The sequence below is a fragment of the Siphateles boraxobius genome, unplaced genomic scaffold (genome assembly GCF_051911475.1).
Source record: "Siphateles boraxobius isolate OS27281-9 unplaced genomic scaffold, OSU_SipBor_1 18, whole genome shotgun sequence".
Lineage (NCBI taxonomy): Eukaryota > Metazoa > Chordata > Actinopteri > Cypriniformes > Leuciscidae > Siphateles > Siphateles boraxobius.
The window spans coordinates 12,191,535-12,214,072 of record NW_027508788.1 but is presented as its reverse complement, the minus strand read 5'-3'; the positions used below and the strand labels follow the sequence as shown (position 1 = coordinate 12,214,072).

At 37.1% G+C, this 22,538-nt stretch overlaps 4 protein-coding genes across 5 annotated transcripts in view; all 4 read right to left on the bottom strand.

Moving 5' to 3' along the window:
* LOC143741162 (uncharacterized) overlaps positions 1 to 10,660 on the bottom strand; it is a 54,808-nt gene extending 44,148 nt beyond the window's left edge. For both annotated transcript variants that reach the window (XM_077233573.1, XM_077233574.1), the window contains exons 1-2: positions 8,651 to 10,660; positions 6,872 to 6,998 (exon numbers count right to left, since the gene is read on the bottom strand). In XM_077233573.1, the coding sequence (XP_077089688.1) occupies positions 6,872 to 6,998; positions 8,651 to 8,689 (166 nt within the window). In that variant the 5' untranslated portion in view covers positions 8,690 to 10,660. The remainder of the gene's footprint in view (positions 1 to 6,871; positions 6,999 to 8,650) is intronic.
* The window catches only part of LOC143741188 (uncharacterized), a 297,332-nt gene that overhangs the window by 89,566 nt on the left and 185,228 nt on the right, over positions 1 to 22,538 (bottom strand). The window lies entirely within an intron of this gene.
* The window catches only part of LOC143741177 (uncharacterized), a 249,195-nt gene that overhangs the window by 89,566 nt on the left and 137,091 nt on the right, over positions 1 to 22,538 (bottom strand). The gene's annotated exons all lie outside the window — the stretch shown is intronic.
* On the bottom strand, positions 13,130 to 16,158 carry LOC143741195 (uncharacterized). Its single transcript, XM_077233639.1, has 2 exons — positions 15,944 to 16,158; positions 13,130 to 15,594 (listed from the first exon to the last, which is right to left on the bottom strand). The coding sequence occupies exons 1-2, from the start codon at positions 15,996 to 15,998 to the stop codon at positions 14,879 to 14,881; spliced, it is 771 nt and encodes a 256-aa protein (XP_077089754.1). The 5' UTR covers positions 15,999 to 16,158; the 3' UTR covers positions 13,130 to 14,878.

Sequence of the window (22,538 nt, the reverse complement as noted above, 5' to 3'; positions counted from 1 at the left end):
TCATGGATTTAATTCAAATTTCTCTCCCAGATATGGTTGCTGCAATAATACCATATTTTGCTTGATCAGAATATCAAACTATTAGCTTGAAAGAGATTAATCTTAACATGAATTGTTTTTTCTAGACAACTTCAGGCAATGCTTTTTCTTATGAATTTTTCGTTTAGATTTCCCTCCAGTATGAACCCTCTCATGAGATTTCACGGCGCCTACCTGAGTGAAACACTTTTCACAGTGTGAACACTTGTACGGTTTCTCTCCAGTGTGAACTCTCTGGTGTTTTATCAAGTCGCTGGACACAGGGAAGCTCTTCCCACAGTCGGAGCACAAATAAGGTTTCACACCAGTATGAATACGCTCATGCTGATTTAAAGATTGCTGTCGTGAAAATCTCTTTCCACATAAAGAACAAAGGTAAGGCTTCTCGGGAGAATGGACTGCAAGGTGTATTTTTAAGTATGATGCCATTGTAAATGTTTTATCACACTGATCACAGCTGAACGACTTCACCTTGGTGTGAATGAGCAAATGTTTTGTGAGAATGCTTTTGGATGTGAAACTCTTTCCACAATGAGTGCATATGAGCATATCTTCAGTGTGAGATTTTATGTGCAAATTTAAGTGTATTTCCTTCATGTAACTCTTTCCACACTCAGAGCAGGTGAAAGATCCTCTTTCAGTGTGAGATCTCATGTGCACATTTAAGTGTCCTTTCAGGATGAATATCTTTCCACATATTGTGCACGAGAACAGATTTTCTCCAGTGTGAATTCTCATGTGATCATTTAAGTTTCTGTTACGCATGAAACTCTTTCCACACTCAGAGCAAGTAAGAGGTCCTTTGAGTCCAGGTTTTCCAGCTTGTTTTGGTTTGCAGTTTTCTTCAGTCTGTGAAATGGCAGCATTTCCATTTTTGAATTGAGGTTTTTGAAACCGGTGGCGTTTGTCTGCTTTTACTTCCATCGAGTCTAAAATCAAAGGCAAAAGAGAACAAAGAAATATTATTGAGCTTGTATTTAACAAAAAAACTACTTTACAACTGAGTCTAGTGTCTAGTTTAAGATTTTGTATGTCAGATTTTTAATCTTAATGTTCCTCATCAGTCATTAAAGAGAATGAAGGAAAACACCAACCTTTTATTCTGCAGGGTTCTTCCTGATAGTATGTCCGTAGTTTCTCCTGGAGTAATTCCTCCTGCTTGCTGCTTCTTCTCCTGTGGGAAGATGGGAATATTTCCAGCATTTAAACTCTCATGAACGGCTGTGGGAGCTTCACTGACTGAAGGAGTGAATTGTGGTCGTTGTTGCTCATTTAGCAGATGATCCTCACACTTACAATCACTCGCAATTATTCAAAGTTTAAGATGGCAGGCAAGGATAGTTTGCAGTTTGAAATGGCCCAATTGTTCAAGCCATTAGATAAATCACCTTCTAAGGCCCCATTCACACTATTGCGTTTTAGTTTAGAAACGGAGAATTAAAACTAATACGATCTCCAGTGTTTTAGCTGCGTATTAGAACTGATCTCCGTCCACAAAAAAAACGATTGGAAACGCGGATCACGTCACCATTCACCTACACTGGGCGTGCGAGTGCCGGTGTAAACAGTAATCAGATCAACTATTCCTCAGATTTCGCTGAGGTTGATAAGTGCCGATCTGGACATTGGAAAGTTTTCGCACCATTCCTCAGGAACCACAACTTCATTGATAAAATTATCCCACCATGCGCTTGTTCTTCCCGGCTTAACCCAAAACCGACGCTCCATGTACGGTCGATACCGCCGCTGCACACGGGAATTGTCACAGATCGCAGGAATAATAGCTTGCCTCCGGCGCATGTAGGCAGTTTTAGCATTGTAAAATGCAGAATTTACTTGCACTAACGTAACTGGTAATCCAGGCTGTTGTTGTATGTTTTCTTCCGTTGTATGACACCCAATCAGAGAGCCGAGCGTGAGCCTCTGCGTCATCGTTTCTAAAGTCCTCCGTTTTGACCCGTTTTCACTAAAACGCCTTCCGGAGATTCAAAACGCAAGAAGGGGTCGGCAGCGTTTCTAAACTTCTCAGTTTTAGGTCTTCATTTTTGCCGTTTTAGTGTGGACCGGAGGTGCAAAAGTAGCAAAAGGTCTCCGTTTCTAAACTTAAACGTAGCAGTGTGGAAGGGCCTAAGTTTGAAAGCCTGTCACTATAGTCGGGTCACGCTCTTGGCTCAAATAGACTATTGTGATTTGAGAAATATTTCACAGTAGGGGTGTGCGATGTCACGGTTTTTGATCGTGGACGATTAAAATGCCTCCACGATCTGCTTTTGAAGAAATATCATAGTATGGTGCAATCAGTTCAGTTCTGCCGCCTCCATCTCAACATACATTTGACGTATGTATGACGTACATTCACATTACATGTTAACGCAGCTGTAGAGTTACACTCACGGGACACTGCAGTTCAAAAAAGTTCATTATTTGCCTGTGCATTAAAGCTTTGCCGGTTAAACATTTCATTCGCACGCTATTACGCGGTTCTAACATGCGCTTTTCTGAGCGCGTCAAAAAGCGCCTGATTACTGGACTAAGTTATCTTTCAAGTCTTACCCCTAAAATCCACTGGATCCGTCTACGGCGCGGAACGTCAGCGTCGCGGATGCCGGAGCTAATCGCGGCCATTATAGTCAATGCTCTTAAGTCCACCAGCTGCGGACGCAGTGCGTCCCAGAAGCGTCTCTCCGCTCCGCAGAGAATAGGTAGCAGATCTATTTTCGCCGCTTGCCGCGTCAACTGTCTGCTCCTGAGCCAAAAGAGGACAAATGAACAACAAATAAACAACGCTCCGATTCTGAGGAAAAATGAAGAAGTCCCCAACACTCAACTACTGAAACGCGTCTGAGACGCTTCCAGTGGACTTTGACGCCGAGCTAGGGACGCATCAAAAACGTGGCGCTGACGTTCCGCGCCTTAGACGGATCCAGTGGATTTTAGGGGTAATTGCGCTAATACTGTCAACTACACAAAAGGTTAACATTAACAAAGTTGGTAATGTCTAAAGTGAAAGCACACATTTGAAAGAAAATAGGGTGCGTGTCATATAAGTGTCCATTAGATGCGCCAGGCTTAAAGTCCCTGTAAAGTCAAAATTAAGTATGTGTTCTGAGTTTGTCGTATCACAGAAAAATGTGTTATTAGCCACCCAGCCAAACTTGAATGATAAAAAAAGCCGCCAAGTACATAAAATAAAATATCAAAATCTTGAAAAAAAGACTACTGCTCTCAAACGCTGGGGGCGTGTCCACTGGCTGTGCTGAAACCACGCCCACTCACGGGACAGCTGCCGTTGCCACACTCAACTGTCACCCGCTACAGCCGGAATGGATGCTCCTAGCAGCTTATTAGGTTAATTATAACATAAGCACACAAGGCAACTTACACTCATTGGTGGACACGCACTGCCGATGATGTCACCAGTTGTCGGCGCGACGGGAGGATGAAGGCCGAGGCGGGAGATAGTCGGTTCGCCCCCATTCACCAGTAACAGCGGATTATCAGTGAATCCCAGTTGTCTTCGACGAAAGTTTATAAAACTATCCCGCGTAAAATGATCACTACAGAGTCGGTTTTGGTGGTGATCCTCAGTTGTCCATCAAGGTGGCTCTTCACAAAATTAATCCACCTCTTCTTGATGTGATCGTTTTTAGGAAATTTAAATAAGGACACCGATTTGTTTTGTACATGATCGCATCCAGATAGTACGCATTTCCGTGACGAAGACATAGCTAACTAGCGAACTGTACGCTGTAGTAGCAAATAATACTACTGACAGTAACTCGAGATTGAGCGGCAAACTGATGGGAATGTGCTCTATTTATATTGTTAGTGGAGCGGCCAGCCTCAGTGGCGTCATCGAGTAGGGGCGTGTCCAGGAGCTCATGGGCTCCAGTGCGTCATCGAGCCCCGTTTTAGCCCCGCCCCAAATTTTTTTTTCAAATTGCCTTTACAGGGACTTTAAAGTGCCAGTAGCCTAATAGTAAACATGCTGCCTGTCCTTAAAGGGATAATTCACCCAAAAATGTTGTTCCAAACCTGTATTTGTTTCTTTTTTGTGCTGAACAACAAAAAAATAGAATATATTTTGAAGAGTGTGCTTTGATTTCCATAGGAAAAAATATACTATAGAAGTCACTGGGGACCAGCAACTGTTTGGATACCTACATTCTTCAAAATAACTTTTATTTTCAACAGAAGAAATAAACTTATTTGGGTTTAAAACAACTTGAGAGAGTAAATTATGACAATTTTCTTTTTGGGGGGAACTAATTCTTTAATGTTAATAAAACAAGAGACCCCACACAGAGAAAAATCCCTCACTGCTCTTGACTGAGAACTTTAAAAGTAGCTTTAATAACAATCAATGTATAATTTATACAGTGATGTCTATGTAGTGTTTTATTTTTTATATTTGTTCATTTAATTTATTTCTTGAATGCTACTGTTAAATACACCTACTCTAGCTGAAAAATAAACCACTGTTTATTTCATTTAAAAATTAAAGGCTACACAACATTTTTATTTGCGCCACTTTGGCCTAATTGTCTGCCATTCTTTTTTTATTTCATATTTTGTTACTTTTGTTTTTAAAATAGGGAAATTAGTTTGGCTGTAATGCTCAGTCACTTGCAAAATAGTAAAACCAACATGTAAATGAATCATGGTTTTCCCGAAACAAATCGTGATATGATATTTTTGCCACATATCGCCCACCGCTATTTCACAGTTCAGTTTTGGTCAGTTAATCCTTCCCCGAGTTCTTAAAGGTGCTGTATGTAACTTTTTTACTCTACTAAAGCATAAAAATACCATAATATGTTTAGGAGACATGTTTACATGCTTGTTTCTCTGAAAAACACTTCTACAGCCAATTATTTTACACGTTCAGTGTTGTCAGTCGGTTTTTGTTTTGATCTGTGTAACTCCGCCCACGGCCAGTTCAGCCAATAGTATTTCGACACCCCAGGATGCGGGTTGGCAGGAAACACAGCGTATTGCAGCCATGGAAACGAGCAAACTCTCTCGGTCAGAGATTGCAGATTCAACACAACCTAAAAAGCCTCGATATCCATTTAAAAATCTCTATGAACGAGAGCATATTAAAACGCGGATAAACCAACTCATTAACTTACATTAAAGCAGCAGTAGGGAGTTTTGAGAAAATGTTGACTTAGCCTGAAAATTTGAAGAAGCACAACTTACAGGTCCCACCCCCTTGCTCTCTGCTGCACTACAGCCCTCCCTCCACAGCTCCTCCCCCACAGCGGAGCCTGCCGTGAACGCGCAGGCTAGTAAGCAGGACCACCGATGACGCCGGATTATAAACAGTTATGGAACATTCACTAATAGGGACGAAACATCAACAATATGCTTTACATTGACTATGGCCTGCCCATACTTTGTCTACAAACTTGGTCCTCAAATCATTATGTATTTTGCAATACATGTAACTGTATAAGATTGCACTCTTTCTATAAGTTATAAATAGCTACTAAGATAACGTTAAAGGATTAGTTCACTTTTAAAAAAAACTTTTGCTTATAATTTACTCACCCCCATTTCATCCAAGATGTCCATGTCTTTCTTTCTTCAGTCGAAAAGAAATTAAGGTTTTTGATGAAAACATTCCAGGCTTTTTCTCCATATAATGGACTTCAATAGGACACAAACGTTTCAAGGACCAAATGACAGTTTCAGCGCAGCTTCAAAGGGCTTTAAACGATACCAGACGATGAATAAGGGTCTTATCTAGCGAAACGATCGGTCATTTCAAAAATAAATAAAAAACTTTAAGTTTTATAAGCACAAATGCTCGCCTAGCTCTGTTCTGTGATGCACGTTCGTGATCCTGTTCGAACTCGTTCATCCAAATGAATGAATCTTTTTTCGAGTCATTTCGTTCGTTGAATGAACGAAATGACTCAGAAAAAGACTCGTTCAAAATGAACGAATCTTTTTTCGAGTCATTTCGTTCGTTGAATGAACGAAATGACTCGAGGAGCCAGAGGAGCTTGATTTTTTTTCACAGATTATCTGTCTCATATTCTACTTTCAGGACATAATGACAGTTTTAACACCTATTTGTTTACAAAAGCTACCTACTGGAGCTTTAAGTCATTAAGTCTCCTCGGCATTCGTTGTCAATTGCGCTCATTCCTGTTGCATGTCCTCAAACTGACAACCCGCGTGAGTAGAGTCTGAGGGGGGCGGGTAACAACGATCTCTGATATTTTGAATTTGGACTGAATTTGGTGCTGTCATTCTTACAGACAGCACCTTTAACTGCACCAAATATTGAATTTAATGAGATAGTAATTTTTTGTCTTTTAACCCATCCGATGGAGGCACCAGAGTGAACAGAAAGCATATGCTAAAAGAGAGAGAATTTTCTCCACTGAACATATCGTTTGCCAAGTCAACGCACTGCTAGCGTTGGTCATTATGGAAATAAGCTGGCTGTGTGTGAATTCATTGAATTGCGCACTGTCAGTAGATGACCTGCCAGACTTTCCACTCCCATCAGTGCTTTTAGTAATTCTAGCCAAACTTTACATTATAAAACCTTTCACAAATTAGAAAAGTGGTGTAAAGGTTCCAAAGAAGTGTTAACAGACCAAAACTGTACTGTGTAAGATTTCACAAATCAGAAGTCAAAGAAGGGTTAAAAAAAAGTACACTATGCATGGGAATTGTCACGAGTTTTCTCAATTTATACACAATTTAAACCCTTTGATTACAGTTGCCTGAAGAAAATGTGTTCAGTAATAAAATAAATCATTAAAGTTTTGTTCTTTTTTTCTTATGTTACATAAATGATACAAGAGTGCATCACCTCTTAACGGCCAGACCAAAAAAGCACAGGTTGATTTCCGTGTTTCCGCACTGAGATCAGGAGAAAGAGCACGAGATGGTGAAGTTTCTGATGGCGTTTCTCTTTCATCCGGTCTGAAATAAAGACACTACATTAGACAATTTGTGATTTCTATTCTGTGCTGTGACAATTTTTATTCTTGCATAATTATTACACCTATCACAGCTTTGTCATCAACACACGTCAATTTATCAAATTAATACTGTTTTGCTAAAAAAAATAAAAAAATAAAGAAAAATTATTATTTTATGATCTGATGAGGCTTATTACAGATTGAGGCAAATATATATTATTTTGCAGTATATTCTATACTGTGATAATGGCCAATTACATTAGCATTGCATTATTGATATAATTTATTCATATGAAAATACCTGAGATGGCTTGAGGAACACTGTTAAATCATATATCATGTGTTTGTGTGTTTGTCGTCTTCATGTTTTATTAAAAAGTTAAAATGTTTATATCTGCTTTATATTCATTTATATCCAGTGATAGCTGATGCCTTTGTTGAACGTCATGAAAACTACTGATTTTATGAGTCTAACTTGTACTTTATTTAATCTCTTTAAATTTCTTTCAAAGTTATTTTTAAATACTACGCCGTCCCCAGCAATTATTTCCTTGTAAACCGATTCAGTTGTGATATTGATATACTTCTATATACTTCTATGTATATATTGATGTACATTTTGTGATCTACATACAGACATTTCTTTTTTTTTTTTTTACATTTATTTTGGAGTTCCTCATTCAAGCAGTTTTTGGTCAAATATATGCTCATTTGTTAGAGAAGAGATCATATCATATCATGGCCTTTTCACTTATTACATGTCACTCCATAAGGAATATTATTTGATTAACACAATTTATAATCTGGAAAACAAGGAAGATGTAAAATGTATGAAAACTAGTGCTGTCCAATTGATTAATCGCATCTAAAGTTGTTTACATAATGTGTGTGTGTGTGTATATATATATATATATATATATATATATATATATATATATATATACCACACCATATATACCACAAATACATATTATTGTGTATATACAAACACATACATATAAATATACAGTAGCCTATATATATATATACATACACGCATACATTTTGTAAACAATAACTTTCTTTAGATGCGATTAATCGATTTCCCAGCACTATATCAAATAACATATCAAAAACATATCAAATTTTGTCTTCATATACAGCTTCGCTTTTGTAACTTTTTGAAAGATTAATAATAAAAGTCTAATTTGTACTTTCTGCACGAGGGCGCCCTCTGGCTTCGAGTATATACATTACTGCAATATTCGAATTATGTTTTAATCACAATTAAAATGTGAAACGGTAATACTAACCATCTGGAATAAAAAAACAACAACAAAAAACATTAAATTGCATCCTTATTGCAGTGTAAGACATTGCCCAGTTTATCCTCTTTCTAACTCATTTTAGTTAATTATACATAACAATACCATTTATTCTTAACCAAACATTTAAACACACCTCTACGTACCGTGGGTGCCTTTGTTTTACTGTAATTTAAACAAAATGCGAGTTTTCTACCTTTCGATGATAGCCACAATGCTAATGTTGCCATATTAGGCTAACAAACTCATCTTCCACTCGCTTAACGTTATGTTTTAAAGATGAACGCACGCTTTTATTTTAGCAGAATGATTTTTAAAGTAGGTTCAAAGAGCGCAAACTTTATCATTCATTTAGACACTTACTTGAAACGCTTTAGTGCCGTGAGTCAAACTGCCATCCATAAAATAAGTGCACGTCCCTTCCCTTGTTTGAATGAGCGCGTAAGTGAGCGCACCGAGATCATGAATGACAGGGCAAGGCCACTTCAGGAGCCAATCAGATTTCAGTTCTGGCCAGTGCCCCGCCTCTGGATCCGTCTGAAAAAGCCATGTTATATCAGAGACTACACTGAATGTTTCCAGGTTTTAAAAATGTATTTGTTACACCACACAAGATCATTGAAATGAAACGCATGCACGTAAAAAGGTAATTAAAACAGTGAAAAACCACCAGTGAGCAGTCAACACCAAAAAGGAACACTTTGAAGGAAATGCTAAAACATGCACCTTGCATGTTTAAGTCACTTTTGATAAAAGCATCTGCCAAATGCATTCATTTAAATGTACTTTTGCTTTAAACCAAAAACCTTGAATTTGTATGTATTGTAAATATAGAAGTCTACACAATAATACAAACCTAACTCTTTCCCCGCCAGCGTTTTTGACCATTTTCAAAAAGAAATCACCTTCGTTCATCTTCAGGGGCCGTATTCACAACACATTTTAAGGCTAAAAGTAGCTCCTAACTGGCGAATTTAGGAGCAACTCCTAAAAATAATGGGCGTGTCACTCGTAACTTTAGGACTCCTAATTTTTTTGACTAAGAGTAATTCACGAAGCATTTTAGCCCTAAAAGTAGCACCTAAGTCTGGGACAGCTTAAAAGAAGTCGAGAGGACTCCTAACTCACTAAGACCTATTCACAAACCGCTTTTTGTGGCATTTCACGTTGCGATGTTTTGAAATGCGTATGCGGCGGCTACAGGAGCTTCCAATCACGAGGGAACAAATTTGCATTGTAGGCATAACTAGGGATGCAACAACGCCACCAACAACAACCAAAACTACTCACTGCATGTAAACTAATTGTAACATTTCATTGTGAATCAAATTAAAATGTTCTTCTCTTTGCAAACGTAGGCAGAGGCATAGTGACAGATTAATTCAATAATGTTGCAAAGATATTGCATCAATCCATATGTTTCATTAGGCTACTAGGCTATTTATTTTTCCTTACTCTTTATTCATTTAGGCTATTTATTCAGTTATTCATCATCTTCCGTCCTTCGCACTACTTGTGTAGCGCACGCATTCTCAGACCTGTCACCTGTCACTCATCATCATAGGGGAGGTGTTTGGAATCATTCCCGCGTTACAATCATCAGCCAATCAAGGTGGTCACTTCAGTCAAGCTCGTGCATGAGTAATGACGTCATCCATAGCAACGAAGACTCACTCTTAGTTTAGGAGTTGTCATTTTTCTTTACTAAGAGTAGGTCTGAAAGGCGTTGTGAATAACTTTTAAGAGAAAACTCCTAGCTAAAATATTTTAGTGCGATTTAGGAGCACTCCTAGTGGTGAGATAAAATTCTTTGTGAATACGGCCCCTGAACACGAATTAAGATAATTGTGATGAAATCTGTGAGCTGGATCACTCCTCCATAGGCTTCTAAAGGGATTGACACTTGCCAGCCCTGAAAAGTTATTAAAGACATTGTTAAAATAGTCCAAGTGACTACAGTGGCTCAATCTTAAGTTTATCAAGTGACGAGAATACTTTTTGTGCGCAAAAACAAACAAAAATAACAACTTTATTTCAACTATTCATTTCCTTCTCTGTGGGCATCTAGTCAGTTAACGTAGTGTGATTGCGTAGAGCTATCAAATTGCGTAGAGCTAGCAAATGAGTCAGTAGTTCACGAGTGTGTGAAGCTCCTCTCACATGAAGAGCACATCTTCTCTCCCGTGTGTAATCTCTCATGCGCTCTCAGGTGTCCTGACTGAATGAAACTCTTCCCGCAGTGTGAGCACGTGTACGGCTTCTCTCCGGTGTGAATCCTCTGGTGTCGTCTCAAGGAGTCGGCGGTGTTAAAAGAGTTCCCGCACTCGCAGCACTTGTGAGGTCTTCCACCGATATGCATTTTCTGGTGCTCGTTGAAATACTCCAGTTGTGAAAAAACTCTTCCCACAAAAAGAGCACAAGTGAGGCTTCTGGTTTGCATGCATTTTCAGGTGTCTTTTCAGTAGCGTGGCCAAAATATAGTTCTTATCGCACTGATGGCAGCTGAAGGATCTCACTCCAGAGTGAACTCGCAGGTGTCTGTCAAGGTTTGCTTTTTGTGTGAAACTCTTTTCACACTGACTGCATGTGAACGGCCTCTCTCCGGTGTGGATTCTCGTGTGTTTATTGAGGTCTCCTTTATGCGGGAAGCTCTTTCCACACTGCGGGCAGATGAAATAATTTTTGCCTCCTGATTTGTCTCCAGTTGTGAAGTGAAGCTGATGGTGTTTCTCCTCCAGCTCATTCCGTTCCAACACGTCTAAAACGAAGATACAAAACTGTCAAAAATCAATTTAAAAGGAAAAATTGTGAAATGTAAACAATTAAATAGATTAAACAATTCAAGATGAAATTGAATGGCAGGAAGGCCATTAAAATATTTATTTTTATGTTGTTTTTTATTTATAATAATTACATAGTGTAGGCTATATATTCACAAAAACACTAGAAAGGGTCTAATAAAATATTGTATACAATTCTTATTGATTCTATTCTTTCAATTCTTAATCTGACAGGTAATATCAATTATTTATAATTATTGTTATATTACCTGTCAGATTATAAATTATATAATAAAAACTAGGGCTGTGAAAAGATTAATCGTGATTAAACGCATCCAAAATAAAAGTTTGTGTTTACATAATATATATGTGTGTACTGTGTATAATAATTTTATATATATAAATCAAACGCAAATCAAATGGCAGTGGCTCAGTGGTTCATGTAGGTTGTCTACAAACTGAAAGGTTGGTGGTTTGATTCCCGGTTCCACTTGACCAAGTGTCCATGAGCAAGACACCTAACCCCAGCTGCTCCCGACGAGCTGGATGGCGCCTTGTATGGCTGACACCGCCGTCAGTGTATGAATGTGTGCAGGGGTGCCGCTAAGGGGGGAAAAGTTAGGACGATTCTAAGGGCCCACACACTTTTGGGGCCCCCAGAGATCGATTTTATTAATGGAATGGGTGGGGAAGGGGGCCCAACCTCATATTCTTTCATAGGTCCCAACATTTCTAGCCGCGCCCCTGAATGTGTGTATGAATGGGTGAATGTGAGGCAAATATGTAAAGCGCTTTGGTGGCCATTGGGTCTGTGGAAGCGCTATATAAATGCAGTCCATTTACCATATTATATATAAATATAAATATTTTATAGATAAATAACACATTTTTCTTAAAAGTATACATGCATGTGTGTGTATTTATATAAATACAAAATAATTATACACAGTGCACACACATATATTATGTAAACACAAACTTTTATTTTGGATGCGATTAATCACGATTAATTCTTTCACAGCCCTAATAAAAACAAATGATACAGCAATAACATGAAATGGCAGGAAGGCATTGAAATGTTTAATTTTCATGTTAAATTATAAGTATTATTTATACATATAAATTGCATTTATTTTCAAAATCACCTGGTGTCAAACTATATAATAATAATGCTATGTACAATTATTCTTATTAATATAAGCTGTATATAGCTTATATTATATTTAGGCCTATATAAATATAATTTATATTTACAAAATACTGGAAATTATTATTATTATTATTATTTGGATTTCAAATAATAAATAATATAATGCTATAACAATGTTAGATAATAATGTTATATTATACTACTACTAATAAGAAGAATGATACAAATATGTATATATTTGACAGCTTCACGAATTGTTGTAGGCTACCTACTACAGCCACTAAATCTGCTGAAGGATTCTGACCTTAATATTCCTTCGCAGTCAAATAAATAAACACCAACCTGTTTGCTCCTCAGATTCTTCTTGTTTAATTCTGTAGGGTTCTGAATCGCTCATGTTTTCATTCTCCTCTTTAATAAGCTCCATCTTTACTGCAGCCTGTCGTTTAGAACTCAGCTGAAGTAACTCCTGCTTTTCCTCGTGTAGGAAGGATGTGTGAATGTCCTAAACACACCCTAAACCCCTACTGTGCTCCTCCGCGTTCAGACTGTCGGAGATGAGTCCGCTTGCTCGCCGTAGAAACTCGGCAAACGGAAAAGAGAAGGCGATTTTTTTTATTAAATTTTTTTTTATTGAAGTGTAAATGTACTTGTTTGAAAAGATTCGAAAGATTGTTTACATTCGAAGCCTAAGATTCGAAGTCAAAAACATGTGATCCATGACGTTCGATGCTTCAGTCAGCTGAAAAACACGTGACTATTTTAGTAGGTGTATTCGGCACGATTCGGCATAGACATATACAATACATTTTATTTAGGTCTATATGTTGTTTATATGTCTATGGTGTTCGATACGAGTTAAACTAGGCGTCCAACGACTGGAAACACACTGGAAATATAAACAGAAGATCATTTCAGTTTTTCAATAGTTTATTTTTCAAATGGGTTCAGTTAACAGGCTTGTTTTCAGAAAAAAGTGCCATTTGTACACAGTTAAATAGGGCTGGAAATCAGAAACTAATATTAATCCTAACTTGCAAATCACACAAAAAAAAGAATAATAATATTCACAGTTTTATATTTTTGTAATTTATGCAAATAAATTAGTCTTGCAATAATAAAACCAAAAATATATATTGATAAAGCTGCAAGAAAACTTTATGATCATAAAATATTTTAGACGTCGTCACTCCATTACATATCATGTCATAACAACCATTATTTTTAAAGTCGGCATGACTTTTCTAACCTATTGTGACGTATATCCCAGTGAAACACTTCTAGAACAAGAACAAACGCAGGGCGGGGCTTGATGTTGAATATGGGGAATGGACAGGTTGCCCCGCCCTCATCATCAGAGAAGAGATGAGCTGCAAGAGGGAGGGGGAAGTTATTTTCATTAAAATATAATATTAAAAATAAATAATGATGTTCACGGATAAATCATTTCTAATAAATACTGCAATATTCCTTAAAAATAACTTCATGGTGACTTTTAAAAAGTGGAACTGATGTAATGTAATGGGAATGAACATGAAGTGGGTAACTTTGTGCTTTTTCCTCTGTATTTTAGAAGTGAAAATAAAGTGTAAAGAAAATTCTTTTATTTTTTGGGCAAATTACACAATACACAATCGACTCCGGTTGACATTGCTGACAGTTTTTTTTTTGACATTTTCAATGTGTGACCCTGCGTCTCAATGTCCATACTATCCATCCTAAACAGTACGTGAGATTAGAATAAGTCTCAAGGCATAGTATGCCAAAAGAGTATGCCAGAAGTCCCCAGACTGTCTACTATTTCCATTGGATTTTCGAAGTGTGGATCCGTGCTCACTATAAAGGCTAATAATGCCCACAACCCACTGCGCTTTGGAGGAGGAACTACAAAATGAGTAAAAAGTGTTAAAAAACTACAAAACATGGCGGATATGCGCGACCAACGGTGAGATGTTCGGATAAAGATTTGATTTTAACTTTAAGTTTAACCTGATAAAAAAATATTTATTTAATGTTATCCGTATTATATTTCATCTGCAATAACAATGTGGGCTTTTATAAAGATCTGTTTGGCCATTAACTATTAAATGCATCTCATTATGCATTAATATGAGGAGTCTCTGCATGAAAGACACACGACTGCGGATCAACGTGCTTCTGCATTTCTCTCCGATATAGTAAGGAATTAAATGAAAATAGACCTCTTTAAACTCCGCCCTCTTCTAGAAAGGGGGCGGGGAGCAGCAGCTCATTTGCATTTAAAGGGACACACACAAAAACCAAATTTTTGCTCACCCCCAAAAAGTGTCAATTTTAATATGTTAAAAAATTATCTGTGATTATTTTGAGCTAAAACTTCACATACACATTCTGGGGTCATCAGAGACTTACATTTACATTTATTCATTTAGCGGACGCTTTTATCCAAAGCGACTTAAAATTGCTATGTATGTCAGAGGTCGCACGCCTCTGGAGCAATTAGGGGTTAAGTGTCTTGCTCAGGGACACATTGGTGTCTCACAGTGGATTCGAACCCGGGTCTCTCGCACCAAAGGCATGTGTCTTATCCACTGCGCCATCATGAGACATGACATAATTTCCTCCATGCCGTAATGCACGCATAGAGAGTAATCTTGAGTGATTTGTTGAGATCCCGCTGCATCAGTTTTCATCATCATCCGGACGATGTTTCTTCATATGAGCGGGCAGATTCCTGGAAGTGCTGAAACTCGTCCCACAGAGCGAGCAGAAGTACGGTTTCTCTCCCGTATGAACCCTCAGGTGTTGTTTCAGGTGTCCTGACTGAGTGAAACTCTTCCCGCAGTGTGAGCACGTGTGCGGTTTCTCTCCGGTGTGAATCCTCTGGTGTCTCTTCAACGTGTCGGACGAGTGGAAGGCGTTCCCGCACTCGAAGCACATGTGAGGTCTCGCGCCGCTGTGCGTTTTCTGATGCTTTTTCAGACAGTCCAGCTGAGAAAAACTCTTTCCACAAAGAGAACACGAGTGCGGCCTTGAATCCGCATGGATTAGCATGTGTCTCTTCAGGTGTGAGGGCAGAATGAATGTTTTCCCGCACTGATGACAGGGAAACGCTCGGACTCCAGAGTGAGAGCGCTGGTGTTTTCTGAGTCCGTCTGCTAATGTGAAGCTCTTTCCACACTGAGGACAGGAGAAGGGCTTCTCTCCGCTGTGGATCCGCTCGTGTCTCACGAAATCTCCTTTACGCCTGAAACTCTTTCCACACTGAGGGCAGAGGAAAGACAGTTTGACTCTTGTTCTCGGAGAAAAACGACGTTCGGTCTGTGAGCGGCTTGAGGATTTTTCTCCGGTTATGAAATGATTAGGTAAAACCTCCAGTTCAATGACTTCCAACAGGTCTGAAATGACATGATGAAACATATTAAAGAGTCACACAAAAGGAAAATTAGATTTTTTGAAATATCATTTCACACATAAATCAAGATGAAAACTGATGCAGTGAGATCTTAAAAATTACTTTATTGCATTGAATTCACACAAAATTGATTTAATATGCATTTCTGTAAACATAAATCAAGCCAATATCTATATCTATCAAATAAGTTAAATATCAGGCATTATTATGTATATACTCATTATTTCATAGCTCTTATGATATTTTAAATCAGCTGAAATGCATTAAGGTTTGTGGCCTGAATGTTCTTCAACAATCATCAGTGAGGATTCAATATAACGTTAGACACCGACCTGTTTGTTGCTCAGGATCATCTTTATTCATTCTGCAGGTTTCTGTATCACTCATGTTCTCATTCTCCACTCCTCTAACATGTCACGTGGACGTCAGTTGTTTCTCCTCTTTTTTTGTTATATTCTTCACTTGTACAATATGAAGATGGGAACTTTCCCGAATATTCACAGTTGATATTCAGTGTTACTCTTCTTCTTCTTCTTTGTTGTCTTCTGATTTCTGATGTAATGACGGTGCATTTCTGCCATCTAATGGGCTGGAATGTGAAGTGGGCTTTCATTTGATGTGATAGTGATTTTATTAACACGACCCTCTTTCATATCACTTTTTAAATGTGCATTGATGCTTTGGTATTAATCTTAGCAAAACAACCATTGCAATGAAGCACTTAAAATTGAAAAAGAAAAAATAAGTATTCTTCTTAAAACTTAAATGCGCGATCGTATGTGCACGAGCATGAAGTATCTTTCGATTTTGGACTCACTGAGTCTGTGTGTGATGCGTCATCGTGTGGTTAACATATACCTACAGGAAAGTTTATCACGACATAATTGATGTGTTAATCTAAAATTATCTTTAGAAATATATACATTCTAAAATGCTCGAAAAATATTAATTTACACAAAACAATTTGGGCTATGTGTGAGAGATCTGTTAAACGAGAATCGGGTCTTTAGTGATGTAGGTGTCACTTTCAACCACGAGATGGCAGCAGCGCTACAGCTCACATTACTTTTACATTATTACACATTCCAACTTAATCACAGAAACATGGTTTATTGTCAATCCATTTGTTAAAAAAAAACCCTTTGGTTCTTTGGTGAAGCGTCGAAGCAGCTTTTCTACAATCAGTATTTTAATGTGGAAACAGAAACTAGTTAATCACAGTGTAGCTTATAGGGTGGACTGAGTACAGTTTAGACACTTTTTGCGTTTTGATTTTTCACACAAAAATAGATACTGAAAAGAAGTGAATTTCCACATGACATTTATTAGCTTGTAGACTAAGATATTATCAATCAATAATACCCATAAGTAGTTTATATTTTCCACAATTAGCTCATAAAAATAAGGTGCTTTTTGTATCAACTTTGTCTCAACTGTACCCATGTGGTATAGTTGATACAGTACCATGGTACAGTTGAGAGACACCCATTTTTAATAATGTAAAGGTAACTAAACCTTCATTGCAAGTATAATAAATAAAGACAAATAAAGAAAATAACATTTGGGCAACATGTTTATTTATTAATCCATTTAAATTCAATCATTTTATTTAAATGAGCACTGGTTAAAATATATAAAACAGGAACAATATATTTAATATATTCATTAATAATACACAGTTTAAATATCACAAATATCACATTTTATTTCAATTTGCGTCCTATGCTGGCTAATTACGACGTTTAACCTGTTATCATAACACTGAACAACTAAACAGTGTGTGTCCTAATATAACTCTATCGCGAGTACAGATACACGTGTGTCTCAACTTACCCCGCTGGCCACCTCGCACATTTCTCTAGATTTTGCAATGACCTTGCATGACACAATACCATGAAATATGCCAGTTTTTGGGCACAGAATAACGTTTGTGATGATACCAGTTACGTTTAACAGTCGCATAAGGATAATAAGCTATTCATTGTGGAGTGTGCATGGTGAAGTGAAACTCTTATCTTAGAAAAAAAACAAAAAACTTTTGCTGATATCTTCGGATCGGAGCTGCGCCCATTGTTCAAATTTCATACACATGTGCACAGCAAAAATCACAACTTGTGCATGTTGCTCACGCAAGTTATTTAACGTGTCTCAACTGTATTCGTGTCTCAACGGTACACAGTCTACCCCTATTCAAGTCACTACGTATCAGGGGTGGTAAAAGTACTCAAAAATTACACTCGAGTAAAAGTATAAATACCTAAATAAAAAATGACTCCAGTAAAAGTAGAAAGTCCTCCATTCAAACATCACTTGAGTAAAAGTACAAAAGTATCCGATTTAAAACGTACTTAAGTCCCGAAAGTAAAAAGTAAATATTCAAACTGTAAATATCAATAATTAAACAGATCAATTGTTTGGGAGTGATATGCAATGTTTTAATTGAACAAATTATTAGATACTGCAATTAAGAATTTGTTAGATTTGCAATCATAAGAGACAATGAAGCAACTTGCATCAATTCTAAACAATTTCATTAAGTTTAGTGACAGCATATTATGGTGCAATGACTGGTAGGCCATTCTTTGATACAAATTTTACAATTTCAATTCAATTATCGTGGTTCGATTCCGATCTTGATTCAATATAGATTCATTTTGATAAATATTTGGTCGTGCTATGGTCATTACATGTTTTTATTTTTCCCTGAGGTAAATGTAACTTATGTGACATATGGTTCTCCAGCTGTTTTATGGACCTCTTTCCACAGTTGAAAAACACTGATTTATCGAGGCATATACATTTCGGGAAGTTGTACTGTATCTTTCAACATAGGCTACCAATTATTGTTCATTTGTGTTTATTTACAATTAACTAGTAAAGAGATTAACGGCACCCCATATAGCAGGCGCTAGCTATCGGTCACGTCACATTTAAAAGCTCCAAAAACCAAAAAACACTAGGCTATTATGTTTTGCATGCGGGAATCAAGCACGTGTGCTGTCTTGTTTATTCACTTCATTCTCTGACTCTCTGTTATAATATACAGTGAGAGAGAGGAAGATAAAACCTGTCACGTGTTCTCACAGGAGAGAGGGAGGAGGTCAGTCATGTTTCCTTGTATTAGACAGGCATACATGCTCCAAAAGTCCAAGACCACTATAAAAATCATTTTATTCAGCAGTCGCACAATATGTTTGTTACAAATTATATTGCAATGCATTTGTCAAGTTTTGCATGCTTTAATGACAGCAGCCCCCAAAAGGAACCACATGTTTAAAATTATTGAATAGAACACAAGAGCATTGAATAGAATGTTGCATAACTACAGAACAATAAATAGAATAAAGTGTTTCCCCCAATATGTTTCTTAAAGGTGACCAGGAAGTGAAGAGAAAACACCAGGAAGACACAAGAATCAGGTTTCCAGGCAGCAGCGCTATAATGACAGATCACATGACCTTCACATTAGTGCCGGTCCGTTTCCTTGTTCCTTGTTATTCACTGCAGCTGAGGTATTGTCAAGCTCATGTTTGACTTTGTAATTGTTTGAGAAGGGCTGGACATGCTTTTCATAAACAGGACATTAATCTTCCTCATAAAGAGAACATGGTTATGATTATGATTATTTAGTGAACATTAGTTCTGCTGTGAAAATTTCCCAAAACCCTCTCAAAGCATGACTAGGCAGGTGTGTTTTTGCATATATATATATATATATACAGTATATAATATGCCAATAATATGCTTTTCTAATCTTGTATTTACCCAAAAGGCATTTTTTTAAAATATATAGTTTGGACAATATAAATGTATTTATATAAATATATAATATATATAGAAATATATCAAGAATAATAATGTATATATATATATATATATATACATACATGTTAATAAATAAATTAATAAAAAACTAATTATAATTTATACTATTAATAATTATCTAAATGTATTTATATAGATTTTCAGATCTATATTAGTGATGTATTATTTTCCTTTTTTGTATTTTTTTAAAATACTTTTTTAAATATATATCTGTGTGTTTGTGGTGCATGATGCACACAGTTGCTGCCCATTTAGTTTGTTCCATATTGACCACGCAGTTTTCATTGCAAACGTCGAATGGAATCATGATTCATGCGTGTTGAAATGCTTCGCCGTTTGCATTGCATCACTGCAGCCGCCTGTCCTGCATATATACTCCTTGTGTTTAATGATGCATGAAAATACACGCACACGTCAAGTGTTTCTTCAGCTTGTGCATGTGTGACGTGTGAAGAACATCAAGATAATTTTTTTGTTTATTTATATATAATTTGCAAGCAAACTGTTGCAGATTATGCAGGAAGTTTGAACATATTATTAAATCCTGCATATGGCTTGTATATATTCCAAAAAACATCAATTACTCTTTATGTGATGCATGTTCTCTGTTGGAGATTGGCAGTGGACTAATTAAACTAGTGCAAACTAGTTTCAGTGTGAAAAGGTTTTCTAAAAGCCACACAGCCCGTAGTGCAGAGCCCATTTTTAAAGAAAGGAAAAACTCGATTCTGACCTCTGTCAACCTCTGCTGGACATGATGAACCTCAGACACGTTTTAAAAAAAATATTACATATTTTTTTATTTTCCCATGCTGATCGTGTCTGTGGTTTATATAAATATAACATTTAATAAATGTTTTTTATTTCCCCCTGCTGGAGGTTAACAGAGGTCAAGATGGAGAGGTCTGGAAAGCACCGTTCAGTCCGGTCTGACTGTAAACAGGCCTGAGGTTACATGTGTTGACCAATGAGCACTTTTAACTCAAACACGGACTTGTTTTTAAGCCAGCAAAAGCAGCTCCTTCACAAGAATCGAATTAAAGTGTTCATGATTAATGTGAGGAGATGAGAAGGGAATGGACTGAAGAAACATAAATAGCACATTCTTATCTGCAAATTCATTAACAACAGTGACTCATTTTAAATTTTAAAAGTTAAAGCATTGAACTATTAACTTTGGGCCTGGCTCAATGCCCTTTGGTCATCTGAGTGTTTAAACACGTTCTCTACACAGTTTGATTTGATATAGGACTGACAGATTTTACAAATTAATTTGCTACAGACAAATTTAGCTATTGATTTCTGGATTGAAATGAAATAAGTGCAGACCCAAACTAAAGACGTCGTTTTGGTGACCAGTGTAAGATCTGGAGTCACTCCTGAATTCTGTGCACACACAGTTTACTTTAAATACGGCTGTCAATCCCAAAACTTTGCATGCAGAAAATTTTATGTCACAATATTGGTAATTTTATCTAATGAAGATGAGATCACAATGCTTTAAATAAGGTTTGCAGGGAATATATGGACGCAGTTTATATGTGCAAGTGATGGTTGCGTTTAGATGATTTACTGCTGAAAATTTCATTCAGTTCACTAACAACACTGGGATTTTGAAGGGGTTTATCCGTCCTGTGCCTTTGCATATATGTGGCTTTAGGATAGCATAACTTAAATCAGAAAGAAAAACAGAAGAGGTATTCGTTCCTTTTTTGGTGCTTGTTTTGAATAAGGAATAAGGAAATATCAGTGGTTAGGAGCCATGGGGAATCCCTCGAGGCCCACACTCTTCTGTCTTGCATAATCTAGTCTGGGTTCATTGTTTGTTGGGTAGCGTGAAACGTGGTAACATCTAAATAACCCGAGTCAAATTATTCTTTAATATGACTAAATAGACCATTAGGTTACACCTTTTAGAGTCAGATGAGGTAGATATTACAGTAACCAGGTCTTTAAAAACTATGTGATACTTTCAAAACATCTTGGTTGATGATGACCTTTCACCCTTTACCATAATCACATGACTTTCCTTTGTTTTTTAATTTATGATAACCATTATTATTATATTACAATGGACAGGCATTAACTTGCTGCAAAAGTAAAAGTAAAAAAAAAATATATATATATTTTTTTCCTTATTTAAGATGTAAGAGTATCAAGAGATGTAAGTAATGCAAGGCCTGGACTCAATCGCAGCTTTCATTGGCTGTCTGGCTGACATGTAAAGCAACCAATCACTGTTTGTTTTGTTTCTGCATCATGCTTATGGGAATGAAAATGTAAAGTTTATGTCCCTACAATAACAGACCAGAATGCAATTCATTCAAGAATGTCATGCATGTTTACTGCAACAATGGTGCCGCCAACTTCACATACTTTGGAAAATCCAGCATTTATTTGATCCTGATAAGCGGTCATTGTCACAGTTGTAAACAGAACAGCTTTTTTTCCATGAGGGGGTTTGGCATCACAACGGCTTGGTTTTCAGACAGACCTTTAAAGAACGTGACACACGTCTCCTGTAGAATTCAACCAATCAGATGAGGACTTCAAATCTCCCAAAGTGTTTCCTATTATGTGTGCCATATGCATCAGATGTTCAGCCAACAGTTTTGTGTGTGTGTGTGTGTGTGTGTGTGTGTGTGTGTGTATATGCATTACTAGTCCCAGCCTCAGACGTATAGGTAATTTTTGCATTCATTACATTTAATGTTTCTTTTTTGTAGCTGAATTTTCCCAGTCTGTTATTGCGGTTACATAATTGCTTTAAATGTTGCTTAACCGAACTCAGTTCTGTAGTAACTGAACTGAGCATTCAGTTCTTCTTTAGTGCTGTCAATAGTTTAAAATGTTTGGCGTCCTGCACTAGTGCAATGCTGATAAAGTACATCCAGATGACATTCAGGCATTTTTTACTGCCTCCCCTTGCGGGAAAAAATGAACTTCCCTTTTTAGTCGCTGCCAGTTAAAGCAGAGTGTACTTTCTCAGAAATGGAAGTTAATCCTGTTGAGCATTAAAGCATAATGAAAGTGAAACAAACAACTATGTCTGTATGTGTGTGAGATAAAGCTTTCTGTGAAGATTGTGCATAGATCAAACCC